The 18,989-nt window shown below is 41.0% G+C and overlaps 1 protein-coding gene across 1 annotated transcript in view; it reads left to right on the top strand.

Moving 5' to 3' along the window:
- The window catches only part of tns1a (tensin 1a), a gene marked incomplete at its 5' end in the record, with an annotated part of 265,790 nt that overhangs the window by 211,574 nt on the left and 35,227 nt on the right, over positions 1-18,989 (top strand). The window contains 9 exons of the mRNA XM_081381204.1: positions 9,075-9,113; positions 10,806-10,852; positions 11,569-11,740; positions 15,564-15,614; positions 15,734-15,856; positions 17,152-17,216; positions 17,316-17,399; positions 17,939-18,051; positions 18,187-18,247. Of these exons, the coding sequence (XP_081237330.1) occupies positions 9,075-9,113; positions 10,806-10,852; positions 11,569-11,740; positions 15,564-15,614; positions 15,734-15,856; positions 17,152-17,216; positions 17,316-17,399; positions 17,939-18,051; positions 18,187-18,247 (755 nt within the window). The remainder of the gene's footprint in view (positions 1-9,074; positions 9,114-10,805; positions 10,853-11,568; positions 11,741-15,563; positions 15,615-15,733; positions 15,857-17,151; positions 17,217-17,315; positions 17,400-17,938; positions 18,052-18,186; positions 18,248-18,989) is intronic.

Below are 18,989 nucleotides of genomic sequence, written 5' to 3' on the forward strand. Positions count from 1 at the left end.
ATCAAGATGTAACATTTATTTGTCAGGTAAAAATGTATCATGCCAATTACACAAGTAAATGATTAAAAACCAATTCAGAAAATATATGACATCATTTACTCAAAGATGACTCTAAAAGTAAGTAATGTTTTCCTGACAAAGACACAGTAATGTGTCAGGGCTTTCCAACTGAAAAGCACTGAAACATCACTATGGGGGATGATCCTGGTAAAGAGTCCCAAAGTGTGTTCTATTCCCTCACCTTAAATACCAGACCAGAACAACAGGGGTTATACAAATGTTGTTTAGAGTTGGTTGGGCCATTCCATGTACCCCAGGGGGTAGCACCTGGTTTCAGGAGATATCATAAAAAGATATCAGCCAGAGAGGAGATACAGGATTCTCCTAAGTTCTCAATCTTTCTCATTAAACCAATGACTGCAATGAAATTAAGACCATTTTACCAATCGCACTGAGACACTTAAAATGATACCAAACATGAAAAGGAAAAACAACACATTCACAAGATACACCATATGCGATATATAGACATTCTTAATTTAACTTTCAGTGACTTGAAGAGGGAGAAGAGGAGGGAGAGGGGGGATGAGTTGAAGTCAAACAAAGGGACAAGGAGATAAGTTTGGGCAGGACAAGGTTCTGTGCTCTGTCTTTGCTATCTGCTGTCCAGGGGGCGTTTTATGGCGTTATTGCAGGGTGAGTTTTGTTTTAGCAGGAAAATCAGTTCTTACATAAGCGAATATCGTTTATTATCTTTATGAGCGCTGTCTCTGTGCTGTGGTGCGGTCGGAAACCAGACTGAAAATTGTCAAAGTATCCATTCGAGCTTAAGAATTTGTTCAGCTGATTGAAGACAACTTTTTCAATGATCTTGCCTATGAAAGGAAGATTTGAGATCGGCCTATAGTTGCTTAATATGGTCTTATCCAGATTGCTCTTTTTCAGGAGGGGCTTGACAACTGCAGTTTTCAGGGAGTTTGGAAAACTCCCAGAGCGAAGTGAGACATTTACCACTTCTAGAAGATCTGCTTCTAAACTGTTTAACACACTTTTGAAAAATGATGTGGGAAGTGTGTCAAGAGCGCATGTTGATGTTTTAAGGTGCTGTACCGTTTCTTCCAAAATTTTGCCATCAATTTCTTTGAAATCCCCTTAAGGTTACCCAGCCCTTTAAATACCTCTGGGTGAGTTGAGCGGAAGTGTTTTTCTGCGTCGTCAATGCTATTGAGCTGAGGGATCATCTGTAGTCTGCTGATAGCTGGGAGCCCCAATAAGGGTGTGGTCAGTTCCTTCACAATGAACACCTCCTCCTCAATCTTTCTGTCCCCTCTCTGAATGACCGCATACACTTGCCCTTTTACATCCAGAGGTTGGTTGGCGGGGCCCAGCAGGGGGCTGCGTGGTAAAATGCGCGGTAAATATATATATATATTAGCATTAGTTAAAAGCAGAAGGAACATCAGGTATATATATATCTGTCCTTTTAACATTGTGGAGAGAAATGACTCGAAGAAAATGATAAAGTGTTTATGAGGACACAGAAAATGTAACACATGAAAACACATAGATCAACTTTGTTTTAGTTATGAATGTTTTCTCTACTGCAAATGTTTTCTCTACTGCAAGATAAAATTGACCATGGATTGGAAACCATAAAGGTACACTTATTCTTTACCAGACTCAATATGCACAAATGAGCAGTGCCACCAGGAATATGCATCTTTTTCAGAGATCCTTGGAAAAGAACAATTGAGAGATAAATATTTTAGGTGTTGGTTGAAGTATATTGTTTGTATTATGACCTTGTTCTTGTCTTGGTACTTGCATACATTTTGTTTTAAGTCAATGACAACAGTTTCATGTATTTTTTTAAGTCTCATGCATGTCTTTGATGTGAATGATCTAAATGTGTTATTTACTGCTTTGATGTATATTTATTGTTCTTTTTTCAACAAATTGATTAAAGAGAAGCAGACTTGGATCTGGTAAAAACATTAGTTTTAAGGAAGAATATTTTTTATAATGCATTTGCAAGTTATCTGCTCTGTTTGTAGGACATCAGAGATCCAGATGCTATTCAGTTTAAAGAGAAACCATGTTATGTACTTACCTTCATGTCTTTCTAAACCCATATGTCATTATTTTTCAAGTTCATTAGGTTACAGTGGACCACAAAAAGGGCATTTTAAAATCATTTTAACTGAGCTTTTCTACGATGACAGATCATAGTGACTATATCTGTCCAGCTCCAAAAGGACAAAAACACCAAAAAGTATCCAAGTTTTCCATACAACCCATGCACTATATTTAACCCTCTACCGCACGCATTATGATAGACCTATAGAAACAAATATTTGACTCTTTTTCTTTTCTTAGAATGGCTTAACTTGAAGTGCTGTAAAAAAAAAGATTTGGAAAATATATTGTTTTAAGGTACTTTATGATATGTTGCCATGTCAACAACATACAATAGTGGAAATTAAAAAAAAAAAAAAAAAAAATAGGTTTAGATTTTTTTCCATTATACAAATGCCTTGGCAGTCCTTAACATATGTGTCATGATTCCTGTCTTGTGTTCCCCTTGTCTTGTGTGGACTTTTGTTATTTCCTGTTCTGTGCCATGTTTTGTAGCTGTTTCATGTTCCTGTCCTGAGTTCCGTTGTTTGCCCTGGATTACCTGTTTGTTTTATTAAAGTCGTGCTTGCATGTGGATTCTCTCTCCGCCGCTTCGTCCTTGCCTCTATGTTACAGATATGAAACAAAGTCTCTGATTTCAAATTACGTACATTTTCTTACAAAAATTCAAAACCATAAATACAGTTTTGGTGCAGTGGCATGAGATCACTATGGCACAGTTCAGCTCAAGAGATATTTCATATAACTTTATTATTATAAAAACTAAATAAAGTGTAATTTAAGAGTTTGTATACAAATCAGTTAATTTTTACCTTCAATATTATAGTAGGCTAATGAAGCCTAGTAGGCTACAACTGACTCCTATAGTTTACAGTTAAGTTAAGAGATTTGTTTTCCTTGAGAAAATTTGCCATGTAATGTACCCGATATCCAGAATAATCAATATTGAATCGAATCAAATCGGAATCGAAATCGAATCGAATTGCAAGCTTGTGAATCAAAATCTAATCGAATTGTGAAATTTATGTCAATACCCAGCCCTATTATTAACGTTAGATCCATCAGCATGAAGACAAGTTCCACTCTCATTTACTGCGTCATTAATCTAAGCCTTTGTTATTGTAAGAGGTTAGTGACCCCTAGCGGCGAAAAAAAATTACAGATAGTAGCTTTAAATCATCTTTTTTGTAGATGGCATTTTCAAATTTATCCACTTGGCAGAATGTTTTCAAAAAATACTCAGTTTTCGCAGGACAAAAACACTGTCTCAGTGTGGACGAAACAGTCTACCACTCTTAACTGCAGTATGTTACTTTTTTTTGGTAACTAGAAAACAAATTCCTTGTCAAATTAGAATGATGTGTTAAGTTTTACCCACAATTATATATCATCTTAGACAGCATTTTCTAAAGATATGTCCAGATGTGCATTTCATCTCGACTTTATTATTAAAATAAAACTCCATTATGAAATTTTTTTTCTGTGTCATTTCAACAATCTGGAAAAAAGGTGGACAGAAGAACAGTCTGAATTAACTAAAGTGTAAAATGATGCATGGCCATAAACATTTGCAATAACATAGGTGTCACGTGTCAGTGTATGTTTGGACTTTCAGTTTGTGTTTTAATTTGTTCCTGTTTTCCTTTGTTCTTTTCCCACCACTCCTTTGTTTCCATGGTTACTGTCATTATCAGTTCAGTTGTATCACCTATTTAGTCATCATCGTCATCTGTATCACCTGTGTTCTTTTAATCAGTGTAATCTGTGTTTGTATTTAAGTTCCGTCTGTTCTGTCAGTCTTTGTCTGATCTCTGTTATATTTAGTGTATGTTGCTACTGTTCTGCTGTCCTGTGTTTAATTACATTAAACCTTTGTTTTTGGAACTATATCCTCATCTCCGTCTGCCTTCCTGCAACCACCCGTGACAGAAGATCGGACCAGCCCATATGGACGACAGGGCTATATTTGTCACCATTGCTCAAGAGAGCACAGAATTTTCTCCTTCATGGTGAACTTTGTTCGTCGAGCCGTCACTAGCCCCCTCGATGATGAAACCCAAATGCTGCTCTTCTGGATCAGGGGCCAATTTCCACCTGGCCACCGACCTCCCAAACACTGATGGCCTGAACTGGAGGGAAGCCATCAGCAGGTGTTTGTGCATTGCGTCCCGATCCAGAGAACAACCACCATCACCAGCAGCCGCCTAGACCACCCTTCCAAAGTCTCCTCCCGCCGAGACCACCCTTATAGAGCTTCTTCACGTCATGCCTGTCGAGCACTCAGCAAAGATTTCTGTTCCTGTTCCCAAAGCCTGTATCTGTCCCAGAGCCTGTATCTGTTCCTGAGCCTGTATCTGTCCCTGAGCCTGTATCTGTTCCTGAGCCTGAATCTGAGCCTGAGTCTGTTCCAGAACCTGAGCCTGAGATGGTTCCTGAGCCTGTTTCTGAACTCCCACCCAGCCTCCCTCTCAGCCTCTCTCTCCCACCCTTATTCCACCATCAGGGATGTGGGGTCGCCGCGGGTCTGCCAGTCTCCAGCTCCATCATGGTCTGTGGATCCCCGGTCTCCACCTCTGGCCTCCGCGACCAGGACTCCACCTCGGCCCGTCGGTCCATTAGCTCTACCTTGGCTCCCACCTCCCTCATCTACACCGTGGTCCATCAGTCCACCAGCTCCGCCGGGCTCCCTCGTCCCTCTTGCTTCGCCTTGGTCATTCGTCGACCTGCCCTTGTCTCTGGACTACACTCCTCTGGCTTCGCCTCATCCCTTCGTCCCTCTGGCTCCGTTGGGCACCTCACTCCCTCCAGCTACACCTTGGTCCTCAGTCGCTCCGGCTCCAACGCGGCCTTCTGGATCCCCGCCTGTGTCTCGCTAGCCAGAGCCATCGGCATCGCCATGTCCCTCGGGATCCTCAGCATCACCTCGGCCCGTCGGATTTCCGGCTTAATCCGGGTGTCCTCTTCCACCTGCTCCACCTCCGTCAGTCGGCCCCCTGGAGTTGCCTGTCCTGCCTCTGCCCTGGCCTCCTGCACAGCCTGCTCCGCCCTGGTTCCTCCTGCCTTCTGTCTGCCCTTCACCTGCTCTTTGTCCTCCTCCCTCCCTCCCTCCCTCCCTCCGTTCCTCCCTTGCGAAACGCAAGTCACTTTGTGGGCGGGTATTGGGCGCTGTTGCTATTATACCGGTGGGATAAATTACTCTTGCGCCCAACGCAAATCTAAAATGGGTTGGTCTGAAGTAGCTTCATTATTCATAGGTGTGGTTTGGGTGTAACGTTAAATAAACCAATCAGAGCGACATCTCACATTCCCTTTAAGAGCAGGTGCTTTTTCCATGGCGGATTGCTATTATAACTGCGGATTTGCCAGGCGCGCGCCAGGAGCGCTTCACAGCCGAGGAGACCGACGTTCTCGTCAGGGCTGTAAAACACAGAGAAGTGACATTGTATGGGGATGGAGAAACCCACCCAAATTAGCTTCGGTTAAACAGGCGTATAATAATTTGGGTAAATTGGGTAATGTGATTTATGCCTATTTTTTTCACATCTTCATGGACACAACAATGATTTCCCTCGTGTGTTAATATTTTTCCTTGTAATAATGTATGGTTTTATAAAAATGAGAACTGCTGTGTCTGTGTGTAGATGAGATAAGCAAAGTGTATGCGCGTTGTATACACGCTGCATTGCTTATGGCCAAGCATGTGCCCTTAAAATAACATCTGAATAACATGCGCAACACGCCACTGACTTTAGACTAGGTTTTTCCTGGTCAGTGGTTCCCTGGAATTGTTTTCTAAACCTGCAAAACAGCACCAGGAAACGTTTGCGCCGGAACACGCCTCCTCTTTGCGCTGAACCGCCCCCGGGAGCGCAAGTTCATTTCCCAACTTACCGACGTGTGTCTGTGGAGGGAAAAGTCCGCTGTGCGCGGGTGCAAAATAGGAATGATACATGCGTCGGTGTACAAAGTCAATTGCGCTGGGTGCAAGATAGGGCCCATAGTTGTTAATACAAAACCTCAATTTTGTATTAATGTAGGTCAGAATTTGTGCATGCAACAAGATGTGCATTTGTGGATCAGGTGACGCGTGCATCATTGACTCGTTTCTGCGTCGATCCTATTTGATTAATTTGGATTTTGAGACTTTCATTTCGCTGGTTTAGTCTTGCATGATCCACACACAGCTGTCTGAGAAAACCTGCTACCACTAGATGGCAGTAGCTGCTAAACCAGACATAGGCAGCGTAATCAAGCGATCTTCCCCATTTAAGACGCTTAATGTGGATTAAGCAAGTAATATTGAAGCACCAAATTTAGTACACAATATAGGCCTACCTTATTAATAAAGCATATTTTGTAGAAGCAAACAGATTAAATCAGATTGTGAACAACACCCATAGAAAACCATTATAAAATGCTTTACGTGCAATAGCGCGTTGCATGTTCAATAAGGTGTAGGCCACTGAGTTTTGATATCACCGTCTTACTGCATTAACTTTAAGCTTTTTCTTTATAATATTCTCTATGGGAGGAAAACTATACACCGACAATAGTACAGTAGGCTTCACAACTATTTTCAGTTTCGGTCATCTAAACCAACGAAATGAAAGTCTCAAAATCCAAATGAATCAAATTGGATCGACCCAGAAACGAGTCACCTGATCCACAAATGCACATCTTACTTGTTGCATGCACAGATTCTGACCTACATTAATACAAAATCGAGGTTTTGTATTAACAACTATGTTTCTATTTGTACAAAATGCTGCACATTCATGTGATTCTGGATTTTGCACACACAAGTTGTAGCCTATTAGTTTAATTTAGTGACGCACATTTGTCAATTTGTCAAATGGATGGGTAGTTGTGCGCACATTAATAATTAGCACCAGGCCTATTCATTTGTAGTTGTTTGTGTGTGGGTTGTGAAATGCTTTAAAAACGTGAAATGAAAGTCTCAAAATCCAAATGAATTAAATTAGATTGACTCAGAAAAGATGTTAATGAATGCACACGTGTCACCTGATCCACACATGCACATTTTCTTTGTTGCATGCGCAAATTATGATACACTAATACAAAATATATATTTTTTTATTACAATTTTTTATAAAGACTGAAAGTGTTGTCAGAAGTTTAGTAATGGTGATGCGACCGTCGTGTAGTCCGTTTATAGCCTATGTTAGCTTTTCACTTCTGCTGATTGTACTTAGGCTTCAAAAACTTTTTCATGATGCACAAAATGTGTAAGGTCATAAACGTTTGTTGGTAACAGAGATCCTATTAGGATTTTGCTGAGGGAACCAGGGTGATGCTAACTGTTGTAACAAAATTTGGTAGAATTTTATAATATAGAAATATTGGATTATTTTTTCATTAAATTATGCTTTTGTAAAAAGCAGCAGTATTTTAAAAGCATCTATTTTATGAAAGAATTTGATTATGTAATTAGCTTTTGCTAATTACAAGAAGTGAGAGTTGTATCACTTAAAAGGTTAGTTGAAAATTCTGTCAGTAATTACTCACCCTCATGTTGTTCCAACCCCGTAAGACTTTTGTTCATCTTCAGAACACAAATTAAGATTTTTGATTAAATCTAAGAGCTGGATCACTCCTCCATAGGCTTCTATGGGATCGAAACTTGCCAGCCCAGAAAGTTAGAAAAGACAATGTTTAAAATAGTCCAAGTGACTACAGTGGCTCAACCATAAGTTTATCAAGTGACGAGAATACATTTTGTGCGCAAAACCGAGAATACTTTTTGTCTGTGTGGGCCTCTGAGTGAGTTCATGTAGTGTAACAGCGCAGCGCTTCTGTGTTGTACATAAGCACGTAGGCTCACTATAAGCGCTGTGCTGTGAACTCACTCAGAGGCCCACACAGAGGAAAATGAATAGTTGAATAAAGTCGTTATTTTTGTTTGTTTTTTGCGCACAAAAAGTATTCTCGTCGCTTGATAAACTTTTATGGTTGAGCCACTGTAGTCACTTGGACTATTTTAAACACTGTCTTTTCTAACTTTCTGCGCCGGCAAGTTTTCGATCCCATAGAAGCCTATGGAGGAGTGATCCAACTCTCACATTTAAACAAAAATATATTCATTTGTGTTCCGGAGATGAACTAAAGTCTTACGGGGTTGGAACAACATGAGGGTGAGTAATTACTAACAGAATTTTCATTTTTGGGTGAACTAACCCTTTAACACTTTTTTCCTGTGCCACTTCACTGCTACCACCTATTATTATCTACATTCAAGGCAAAGCTTTTGTGATCTCAGATGGGCCTACTGTTTTGCACTGTTTTTGATTCATTTAGTCACTGGTATGAATCACAATTGCCACCATTGGTCACCCATATGCCACTTTAAGCAAGAATAAATATTTAAAAGTATGTGAACCCTTTGGATTTACCTGGATTCCTGCCTAAAGTTGTCACAAAATTTGACTTGATCTAGCACTGTGCTTTTCAAACCTGTCCCAGACCACTGCATTTTGTATGTCTCCCTAATCTATCACACCTGGTTTAATTCATCGGCTTTTTATAGAGACTGCAATATCTGAATTAGTTGTGACCATTATGGAGACATCTAAAATGTGTAGAAATATGATAAACAAATTATATATAATTCAAAGTGGGTAAAAATTATTTATTTATTCAAGATGTGTACAACACATTTTATCTGCAGCAAATTGTAAAGTTTAAAAGTTAACAAATTTAGATTTCAGTATCCAGTACAGTATTCTACACATGAGAACCTGATATTGACAATGTGTTGATTACAATTGTTATTTACTGTAGGTAAAGAATATGGTGAGGGAACAAATCACATTTTTTTTTTCTGCTTAAAATACTGTACTGATATATTTAAAAATATAGTTGATGTTTTCAGTCACAGTTGTCTTTTTTCTACCTCTATCTCATTCTCTTTTTATCTGTAGGTAGCCACAGCCTGTGAATCTACAACTAACAACAGTCAGGTCAGCTCTTTTTTATTACTTATTTGCGTTTTTTTTGCGAATATTCCTCCTTCCATTCAGCACAGGATGAATTTGAGTGATTCGTGAAACAACACATCTTGTACAATTACTTTATTACTACAGATTGGGTTGCTTTAGTTTTAGAGCTAGTAATACTAATAATTGTGTTTGATCTTATTCTGCCAGTTGTCTTAAACACTAAGGTCTCCATCACAATTTCAATTAAAATTACAATGAAATTTTTTTTTTTTTGGTCTTGGTGCGACGCAAGTAATTAAGAACTAACTTTGATGCAGGCATTTCCATGTTTGTCACATCTTTTATTCAAATGACACCAAATATTGCATGGTGGTGATAAAAATGCATACAGGTCAAATGGGTCATATCTGCTTAAACATTCATATTTATCATACTTTGAAAATATATACTGTATGCAATTATACTTTATATTGCCAAAAGTATTGGGACACCCTTCCAAATCATTGAATTCAGGTATTCCAAATCACTTCCATGGCCATGGCATGCAGACTGCGTCTACAAACATTTGTGAAAGAATGGGTTGCTCTCAGGAGCTCAGTGAATTCAAGCGTGGTACCGTGAAAGGTTGCCATTCGTGAAATTTCCTCACTACTAAATATTCCACAGTCAACTGTTAGTGGTATTATAACAAAGTGGAAGCAATTGGGAACAACAGCAACTAAGGCCACGTAAAATCACAGAGTGGGGTCAGCGCATGCTGAGGCGCACAGTGCGCAGAAGTCGCCAACTTTCTGCAGATTCAATAGCTACAGACCTCCAATCTTCGTGTGGCCTTCAGATTAGCTCAAGAACAGTGTGTAGAGAGCTTCATGGAAAGGGTTTCCATGGCCGAGCAGCTCCATCCAAGCCTTACATCACCAAGTGCAATGCAAAGTGTCGGATGCAGTGGTGTAAAGCATGCCGCCACTGGACTCTAGACCAGTGGAGATATGTTCTCTGGAGTGATGAATCACGCTTCTCTGTCTGGCAATCTGAGTCTGGGTTTGGCGGTTGCCAGGAGAATGATACTTGGCAGACTGCATTGTGCCAAGTGTAATGTTTGGTGGAGGGGGGATTATGGTGTGGGGTTGTTTTTCAGGGGTTGGGCTTGGCCCTTTAGTTCCAGTGAAAGGAACTCTTAATGCTTCAGCATGCCAAGACATTTTGGACAATTTCATGCTCCCAACTTTATGTGAACAGTTGGTGGACCGCGAACCAGTGCACAAAGCAAGGTCCATAAAGATATGGATGAGCGAGTTTGGTGTGGAGGGACTTGACTGGCTTGCACAGAATCCTGACCTCAACCCGATAGAACACCTTTGGGATGAATTAGAGCGGAGACTGCAAGTCTTGCCTTCTCGTCCAACATCAGTGCCTGACCTCACAATTGCGCTTCTAGAAGAATGGTAAAAAATTTCCATAAACACACTCCTAAACCTTGTGGAAAGCCTTTCCAGAAGAGTTGAAGCTGTTATAGCTGCAAAGGGTGGGCCAACATCATATTAAACCCTACAGATTAAGAATGGGATATCATTAAAGTTAATGTGCATGTAAAGGCAGATGTTCCAAAACTTTTGGCAATATAGTGTATTTGTGGAAATATATGTGCAATTATATTTGTGGAAATACATGTGGATTGTGTGTGTGTTTTTTTCTGTCATCATCTATAACCAGGGATCCACAAAGTCTCCCAATATGGACTCAAAACGAAGACCATCGAGGTATGCATGCTAATATACACTGACATCATATCCTGGAGTTTTGTTGAGTTTTGTCATTCGTGCTAGCCATTGATCTGCGGTGATCAAGTTCAGTATTTAAATTGATTTGGTTAATGTAAATTGAATTGAATAATTTGCGATGATTTCTGCTGACAATTCAGCTACAATTGTAAAGACTTCAGATGACGCCAACTTTGGATCAACATACAAAATCTATCAAATATTATCCTTAAATTGTATATTATCTTTATAGTGTAATCATTACGAGCACAGTTTGTAATTGCTATGCTACCTAACACGTTCGCTGTGTCTGCTTAACTGAATATATGACATTAACTAAGCACATGCCATATTATGTTATAGTTATGTATTACTGCCATATGGAAGTTATTTTGACATGTCGTACTTTGTAAATTGTAACACTGAAACAAGCATTTTTTTGTAAAGCTGCTTTGAAACAATATGTATTGTGAAAGGTGATATATGGTCTGTGTGCTTATTCAATATGCCTGGTATACTCTATCATCTCCCCTATGGCTGGTTTATCATATTTTTTTAGTTTTATATTGTATATCTTTGTGTCTTAGATCAATAAACAGCAAGATGTTTCTAAAAAAAAAAAAAAAAAAAAAAAAACATGCCCAATTACACTATATAAAGCAGATTATCTGCATCTTTTATTTAGTGTCTAGCATTTGTTATTTCTCTTCCCTAAGGAGCCTGAGTCTGGTGCAAACAATGGAAGAAATTAATGAGGTGGACCTGGTCTACATCACAGAACGCATCATTGCTCTGTCCTTTCCTGGTGGAACAGTGGAGCATAAATACAGTGTACACCTGAGGGATGTAACCAGCATGCTCCGTTCTAAACACCAGCAGCACTATCTAGTAAGGATCCTCCAAACCTTGGAGCAATTGACAGTCCCAAAAGAAAGAGAAAAGAAATTCTAGAAAAGTTACAGTGCATTCTTTTTGGTGAATTGGAGTTTAGTGTTCCCTTTCAAGGGAACTCGAACTGCGTCGAGACGCTGTGGGAACGCCCCTGTATGATTGCGTCGTGAAGCACATGTATAATCAGTCCAATGGTGTGACAAGACGTCATAGGCGGGTGACGTCATAGACCAGAAAACTATAAAGCACATCTGAAAACAAACTTCTGCTTCGAGGAGGAGGGTGCGGTTCCCGCTGCTGCCGAGGCACAGTGGCGACGCACATCTTGGTACTCGCAAATGGATCTGACAGCGGGGTTTGAGACGGGCCCAGCTCTACCTCAGCCTTCACCTGCCAGATCCAGTGCCTTATCTCAGGGAGAAGCACGCGTTGTGGTTTCTTCTCCCCGAGCTGAGGCACCAATGCTGCGATTATCCAGTTCTGAGGAACTGGATGTCATCAGCATTGATGCAGGGGATTTTGAGGATTCACCATCTCATACCCCTGCTGATGAGGAGCTTTTGGAGGTTGTGACTCGCACTGTTGCCAAATTAAATATAGATTTTGCAAGCATACCAGGCTGATCTGCTTTAGGGACATGGATGATTGTGAGGAAGTCAGATCTGTCTCTCCGGGACGCCAAGGAGATGGCCAAATCAGTAGGGCAGTCTATGGCAGCCCTGGTGGCCACAGAATGACATTTATGGCTGAATTTGTCTGATATGAAAGATAGCGGCAGATCTTTTCTTCTGGGCGCTCCGCTTTCGCCTTCGGGTCTATTCGGTGACACTGTAAACACTGTCGTCGTTAGATTCCAGGAGGCAAATAAGCAATCAGCGGTGTTCCAGAAGTTTCTTCCTCGCCGATCTAATGTCCCCGAGGCTGCTAGGTGGGAGCAGTCTTGGTCGTCTACAAGCTCCTCGCAGCACAGAGTGCAGCAAAAGCAAAGTTTTGCCACTCGGGCTCTTCCACAGTTGGGGGGGGGGGGTAGGCCTGGTTGGCAGTCGCAGTCGAAGCCGGTTAGAGGCAGGCAAGATCACACAGACTGTCATCGTCTCTAAGAAGGCTTCGACAAAGAAGTCCTGACGCCGAGGCTATTCGATTTCTGAGGGTGGTCCCCTCCGGGGAGAGACGGGTGCGTGTTGAATTACATCGACGATTGGTTGATTTTAGCACAGTCCGAGCAGATGATGGTTCAGCATCGAGATGTCGTTCTGTCCCACATAAAGATGCTGGGGTTGAGGCTCAACGCCAAGAAGAGTGTGCTCCTCCCATCTCAGAGGACCACTTTTCTAGGTGTGGTATGGGATTCGACAACGATGTGGGCACAGTTGTCACCTGCACGTATTACTTCGATTCTCTCAGCCGTAAATAGGGGTAAAACTAGGCCAGTCACTCACTGTGAAACAGTTTCAGAGACTCTTGGGTTTCATGGCAGCTGCGTCCAACGTAATAACTTTTGGCCTCCTGTATATGAGACTCCTGCAGTGGTGGCTCAGGACCAAGGGGTTTTCTCTGAGGGGAAATACGTTTTGCAAGATCAAGGTTACGCGGCGATGCCTACGTGCCTTAATCATGTGGAAGAAACCTTGGTTCCTCACCCAAGGCCCAGTGCTGGGGGCTTCTTGTCGACGCGTAACGCTATCGACGGATGCTTCCCTCACAGGTTGGGGGGAGATCATGTGTGGTCGCTCGGCGAAAGGTCTATGGCAGGACCATCTACTTTCTTGGCACATAAATCGTCTAGAAATGATGGTGGTGTTTCAAGCCCTCAAGCACTTCCTGCCAGACCTGAGATGTCACCATGTGCTTGTCCGCACGGATAACACATCGGTGGTCTCTTATATCAACCATCAGGAGGGTCTGAGGTCACGTCACTTATGCAAACTGGCTCATCAGATCCTCCTATAGGCCCAAGGGAAATTACTGTATCTAAGGGCAGTATATATTCCGGGGGCCGAGGTGGTGAAGCTCCTTTGGGAGAAATTTGGTCAAGCTTAAGTCGACCTTTTCGCATCTTCAGATACAACTCATCGTCCCATGTGGTTCTCTCTCACACATCCAGCTCCTCTGGGGGTATGGCCGAGGTGTGGCCTCACACAGGTAAGGCTGCACCTGTACGCTTTTCCTCCGATATCTATGCTTCTGGGAGTTCTGGAGAGGGTTTGCCATGAAGGGGCCCGTCTGTTACTAGTAGCCCTGTACTGGCCGGCCCTATTTGGTTCTCAGACCTGGTGTCCCTTCTAGACGGCTCTCTGATGGAGATTCCGAGCAGGAGGGACCTGCTGTCCCAAGCAGAGGGCACGATTTATCACCCTCGCCCGGAGTTGTGGAAACTGTGGGCTTTTGCCCCTGAGGGGGCCCAGCTCATAGAATCAGGTCTCTCGACTGAGGTTGTGGAGACCATACTGTCACAGGCCGGCTCATTCAAATAAAGAAAGAGGAAATGAGGTGTGGGAATGTCATAATGTAAGGTGTATGTAAAATGCATGACTGCGTGAATCTGTGTGTGTACATGACTGAGTGAAAAACTAAGTCATAACAACAAAGGAACAAACAAAACAGGAGCTTACCTGGAGGAGCAGAGAGAGAGAAAGAGTGGTTAGTGAAGCAGTTTAAATACCCTGAGCCCAGGTGGCTCCAATCACCAGCGACCCTCCTCTGCCTGCAGGACGAACCGCCCCTGCAAGGCAGAGGAGGGGCCTTGACACCCCCCTCCTTAAAATGAGGGTCCCACCCTCAGCCCAAAATTTGGCCCAACACATTTAAAACAATCCAAGATTCCTCAAAAAGAAAAAAAGGATACCAGTCCCATCTCCTAGCAGTCGCCCCATGTCCCCTGGCTGACTGTCCGTCCCTCAAACTCAGCAGCCCTGGTACCCTGGGCCCATTCTACCAGGAGTATGGATGCCTCAAAGGCTTTATTATCATGGGTTTCCCTTCTTGACATCTGTAATGCGGCAGGATGGTCCTCACCGCATACATTTGTTAGATTTTACGACTTGGATCTAGGCTCCAATCCAGGGTCTAGGGTGCTTGCTTCTTAGTGTGCGCAATGATTTCACACAGAACAGGCATTTGCTATTATGGCGTCGTGGGTATAGTCTTCCCACAGCATCTCATCGCTGCTCGATTTCCCCTGAAAGGGAATGTTTCAGGTTACGTATGTAACCCTGGTTCCCTGAAGAGGGAACGAGATGCTGCGTCACCCTGCCATACTCCCTGCATGCCTGTGATAGACTTGCTTCGGCCTATCAGCGCAGTCTGTTTTAAGGTGTGCTTTTTGGTTTCCTGGTCTATGACTTCACCTGTCTAAGACGTCTCGTCACACCATTGGACTGATTGTACACATGCTTCACGACGCAATCACACAAGGGCGTTCCCACAGCGTCTCGACGCAGCATCTCTTTCCCTCTTCAGGGAACCAGTGTTGCATATGTAACCTGAGACGTTTCCCTGTATTATTAACTGACTATTAACTGGTCATGCATGTTCATGAATGACCAGGGGTTTCTTGCCTATTTACTTCTCAGATAATGTTAATGGTTTGACATGGTTTGAAAATCAGTCAGCACTGTACAAATGTATCTTCATATTTATAAGTAAAGCTACATATTACAAGTAAGCTTCTTTCTATGACCAAAGGTCCAATCTATTCTTCAAAATATGTGTTATGTTTTCCGAAGAAGAGAATGCATACAGGTTTGGAATTAGGATGAGTAAAGAGGATGTTCTTAACTAGAAGCAATTAATGTTTAATGGTTTTTGTTTCCAATTTCAGCTGCTTAATCTCAGTGAACGGAGACATGACATTACCAAGCAGAACCCAAGGGTGATCTTTTGAATATTTATTTACAGTATTTATATATTTATTTATTTACTTTTTATTTTACAGTTCCTGTCAGCTTGTGGTCTTAGAGTTGATTTTATGTATGTGTGCATTTATGACAGGTGCTGGATTTTGGTTGGCCTGATCATCATGCTCCTGCTCTAGACAAAATTTGCAGTATCTGTAAAGCCATGGACACCTGGCTTAATGCAGACCCTCACAATGTAGTGGTACTGCACAACAAGGTGATTATCATATCACACCTGTCCTTAGGCACCCAATCTCCACCACCCTCGCTTTGCATGACTGTCCGGACTGACGTGCAGTTGTTAATTAGTATGCTGTAATTGGAACTTTTACAATGAAGTATAAAATGGAATTTACAAAGTTAAGATGACGTTTTCATGAATTGGAACTTCATATTTTATGTTGCTGGTTTGTTAGCTGTAGTAATCTGCTCACAACTGGACACACAGAAGGATTATTGTCTTATCATTGCCATAATTGCAGAACCTGATTTCACCAAGTGCAACATGTTCCTGGATCATCATCTTTGTTGATCCTGGAACAACATTCCAATCAACCAATCAGATTTGAGGGACAAGTTTAGAGTTTATGCCAAATTTAGGCTTACAAACAGGGTTTGGTGCTTTACATCAGTGTTATTCACCTATCATTTCCTTCTGATTTTAGGGATGACTTATGGGTAGGGTTAGGTTTAGGAGTTATATGTTCCAGGATCACCAAAATATGTTGACCCAGGAACGTGTCTAACTCGGCAAAATCAGGACATGCTGGGCTTTATAGACATCTGCAATGTAGTTAAGATATATAATGATGAAGATAATTATGACCAGAGGTGACATAATCCTTTTGTGTCATATCCAGAACAGCAGTCATGGTGCTGTTAACAATTGGATGTGGATGGATATCTAAAGTTATTGTTTTTTTCACCTAATCTCTTTGTAGAGAAAAGTTGGTGTTTGCATCCATGGAAATAATAACATTTTCCTTCAGTTTCCCATTTTCAAAGTTAGCAGTTAACCACTTGAAGGATACCTGCACATACAGTATTTCTGATGCTTAATAATTTATATTTAGTGATGTTATCATCAAATTCCCAGATTCAAATTGGCTTTTGCACCAAACCGGAGAGGCCATACTAAGTGGCTGTAATTCATACTCACTCAAACAGCTACTTAAAATTTCTTTTGAAGCACATGAGGTAGTGTTATTGAAACATATGTGTGTAGCCATGTCCATTTACATCAGAGATGTGCTGCTGCTGGCTGAACAGTTTTCATTCATATTTACACAAACAATTCCAAACATTTTTCCACAATTTTGCCGTCAGCCAGTCTGTGTTGTCATTGCATAATTCAGTAATTACGCACATGGCATGTATGGCTCATGTGATTGGCTTAAAATATCCTATGGTCCCATAAGCCAAGATGGCATAGTTCAAATGACGGTGCCTTTGACGGTGCTTTGTTTTCACTTTGCATATTCTCCTTTATAAATCTGGCACAAATTCTTACAGGGAAACTGGGGGAGAACTGGTGTGGTGGTTGGTGCCTATATGCACTACAGTAACATATCTGCCAGGTAGGACATGTCTATTTTTAAAAATTTTGGTGTGTTAGATCCATTAGAGAGGACCCTGCATTTGTGTTGAGTGTTTATGTTTTGTTTTCATATTTTCAGTGCTGACCAGGCATTGGACAGGTTTGCCATGAAGCGTTTTTATGAAGATAAAGCCATGCCCGTGGGCCAGCCTTCCCAGAGAAGGTCAGCAATGACTGATTACCCTGTCACACAAGCCTATTTTGACTCTGCACCACAATATCCATGCTAATTTTTTAATTTATATGAAGGAATTAAACATATTGCCCACTGAACCACACTGTGACTTGCTATTTTTTTGCGTGAAATAGGTAATTGTGCTTTAGATGTCTGCGAATCACATCACATTGCAAAGTCTAAACTGAGTCCATGCACTTGCAGTTTTAGGATTGAACCAGCAGATGATACCAAAGTACATGGAATTACAGTGGAACATAAAATTATGTCTAATTAGCCATGATGTTGAATGTCAACCAATATGAACAATGATTAATACATTCCCTGTAATTTTAGTGGCATTTGGGGGAATTTAATGCCAATTTGGAACTTTAGGAAGAAAATGATGAGAGAGAATAAATTTTCCATAAAGGCTCCAAAATACAACAAAGCATTAATGTGATGGTGATCACTAAAATGACATTTAAACTTTTGCGGAATTTTCATGTGGTTTTATTTAATCGTTTCCCTTCTGTAATGCTGTGTAGGTATGTGCATTACTTTGCTGGTCTCCTTTCTGGGCACATAAAAATCAACAACAAGCCCCTGTTCCTTCACCATGTCATCATGCATGGCATCCCTAATTTTGAGTCTAAAGGAGGTAGGTGCAAACACCTAACCCTAACCCTAACCCTAACCCTAACCCATCCATCAGTGCAATTTATGTATATTGTACTATGTTTGAACAAGTGACCTTAAAATCAGTGATGTGCTTTACTATATCTAACCCTGTCAGGTTGCCGACCCTTCCTCAAAATCCATCAATCAATGCAGCCTGTGTACACTTCTGGAATTTAGTAAGTAAAATGCTTCCTAGTATGTATGCTAAATTATTTTAATATGTAAAGTGTGGTTGTGATCTCATTATGTTAGGCTATATATAATGTCTGGTTGTAGCACACATACATTTTTGTTTATGTAGAGACATATACATCTTACATCATTGGCAGCTTCTAAAATATAAGCAAACTTTAGCAAATACGTTTCAAGTTAAGATAGAAAAAAAAATTATTTTAGTCAATAGATAATAAAAAATCCAAAGTAGTGTATCTAACAGATGAGGTTTGTGAAGATCAGAGTATAGAGAAAGAAAGGCCCAAAAGAAGTAAGATGAGTATATGATATCAAAAGATAAGATAAGTGAGTATATGATATCAAAAGTCCCAAAAAGGACATTCATAAAAAGAATCAAATTTAAATAAATTCAAATATGAAGGATTTCGCACACACCAGTATTTAATCAGTTTGATTATTTAAATGTGTTCAATTCCATCACATTTGATTGACAGATTTACCTGATTTGACATTATAACAGTTCAGTGTGATCTCTTTTGCCGCATTCAACTTGTTTTGAAGGAAGTTTATGTTTGAAGGATGTTTACGTTCACAAGAGCACCATGACGCATGTGTGTTGTGTTGGCGCGAGAGCAGACGTCATTGGATGAATGGGCAATTGGGCATTGGAGATTAATATTTTGTAAATAAAGTGATAATTTGTTTTTTGTCGTTTTTTTGCGCAAACAAAAGAATTTGCGTCGC

This window comes from Scardinius erythrophthalmus (assembly GCF_964197995.2).
Source record: "Scardinius erythrophthalmus genome assembly, chromosome: 12".
Lineage (NCBI taxonomy): Eukaryota > Metazoa > Chordata > Actinopteri > Cypriniformes > Leuciscidae > Scardinius > Scardinius erythrophthalmus.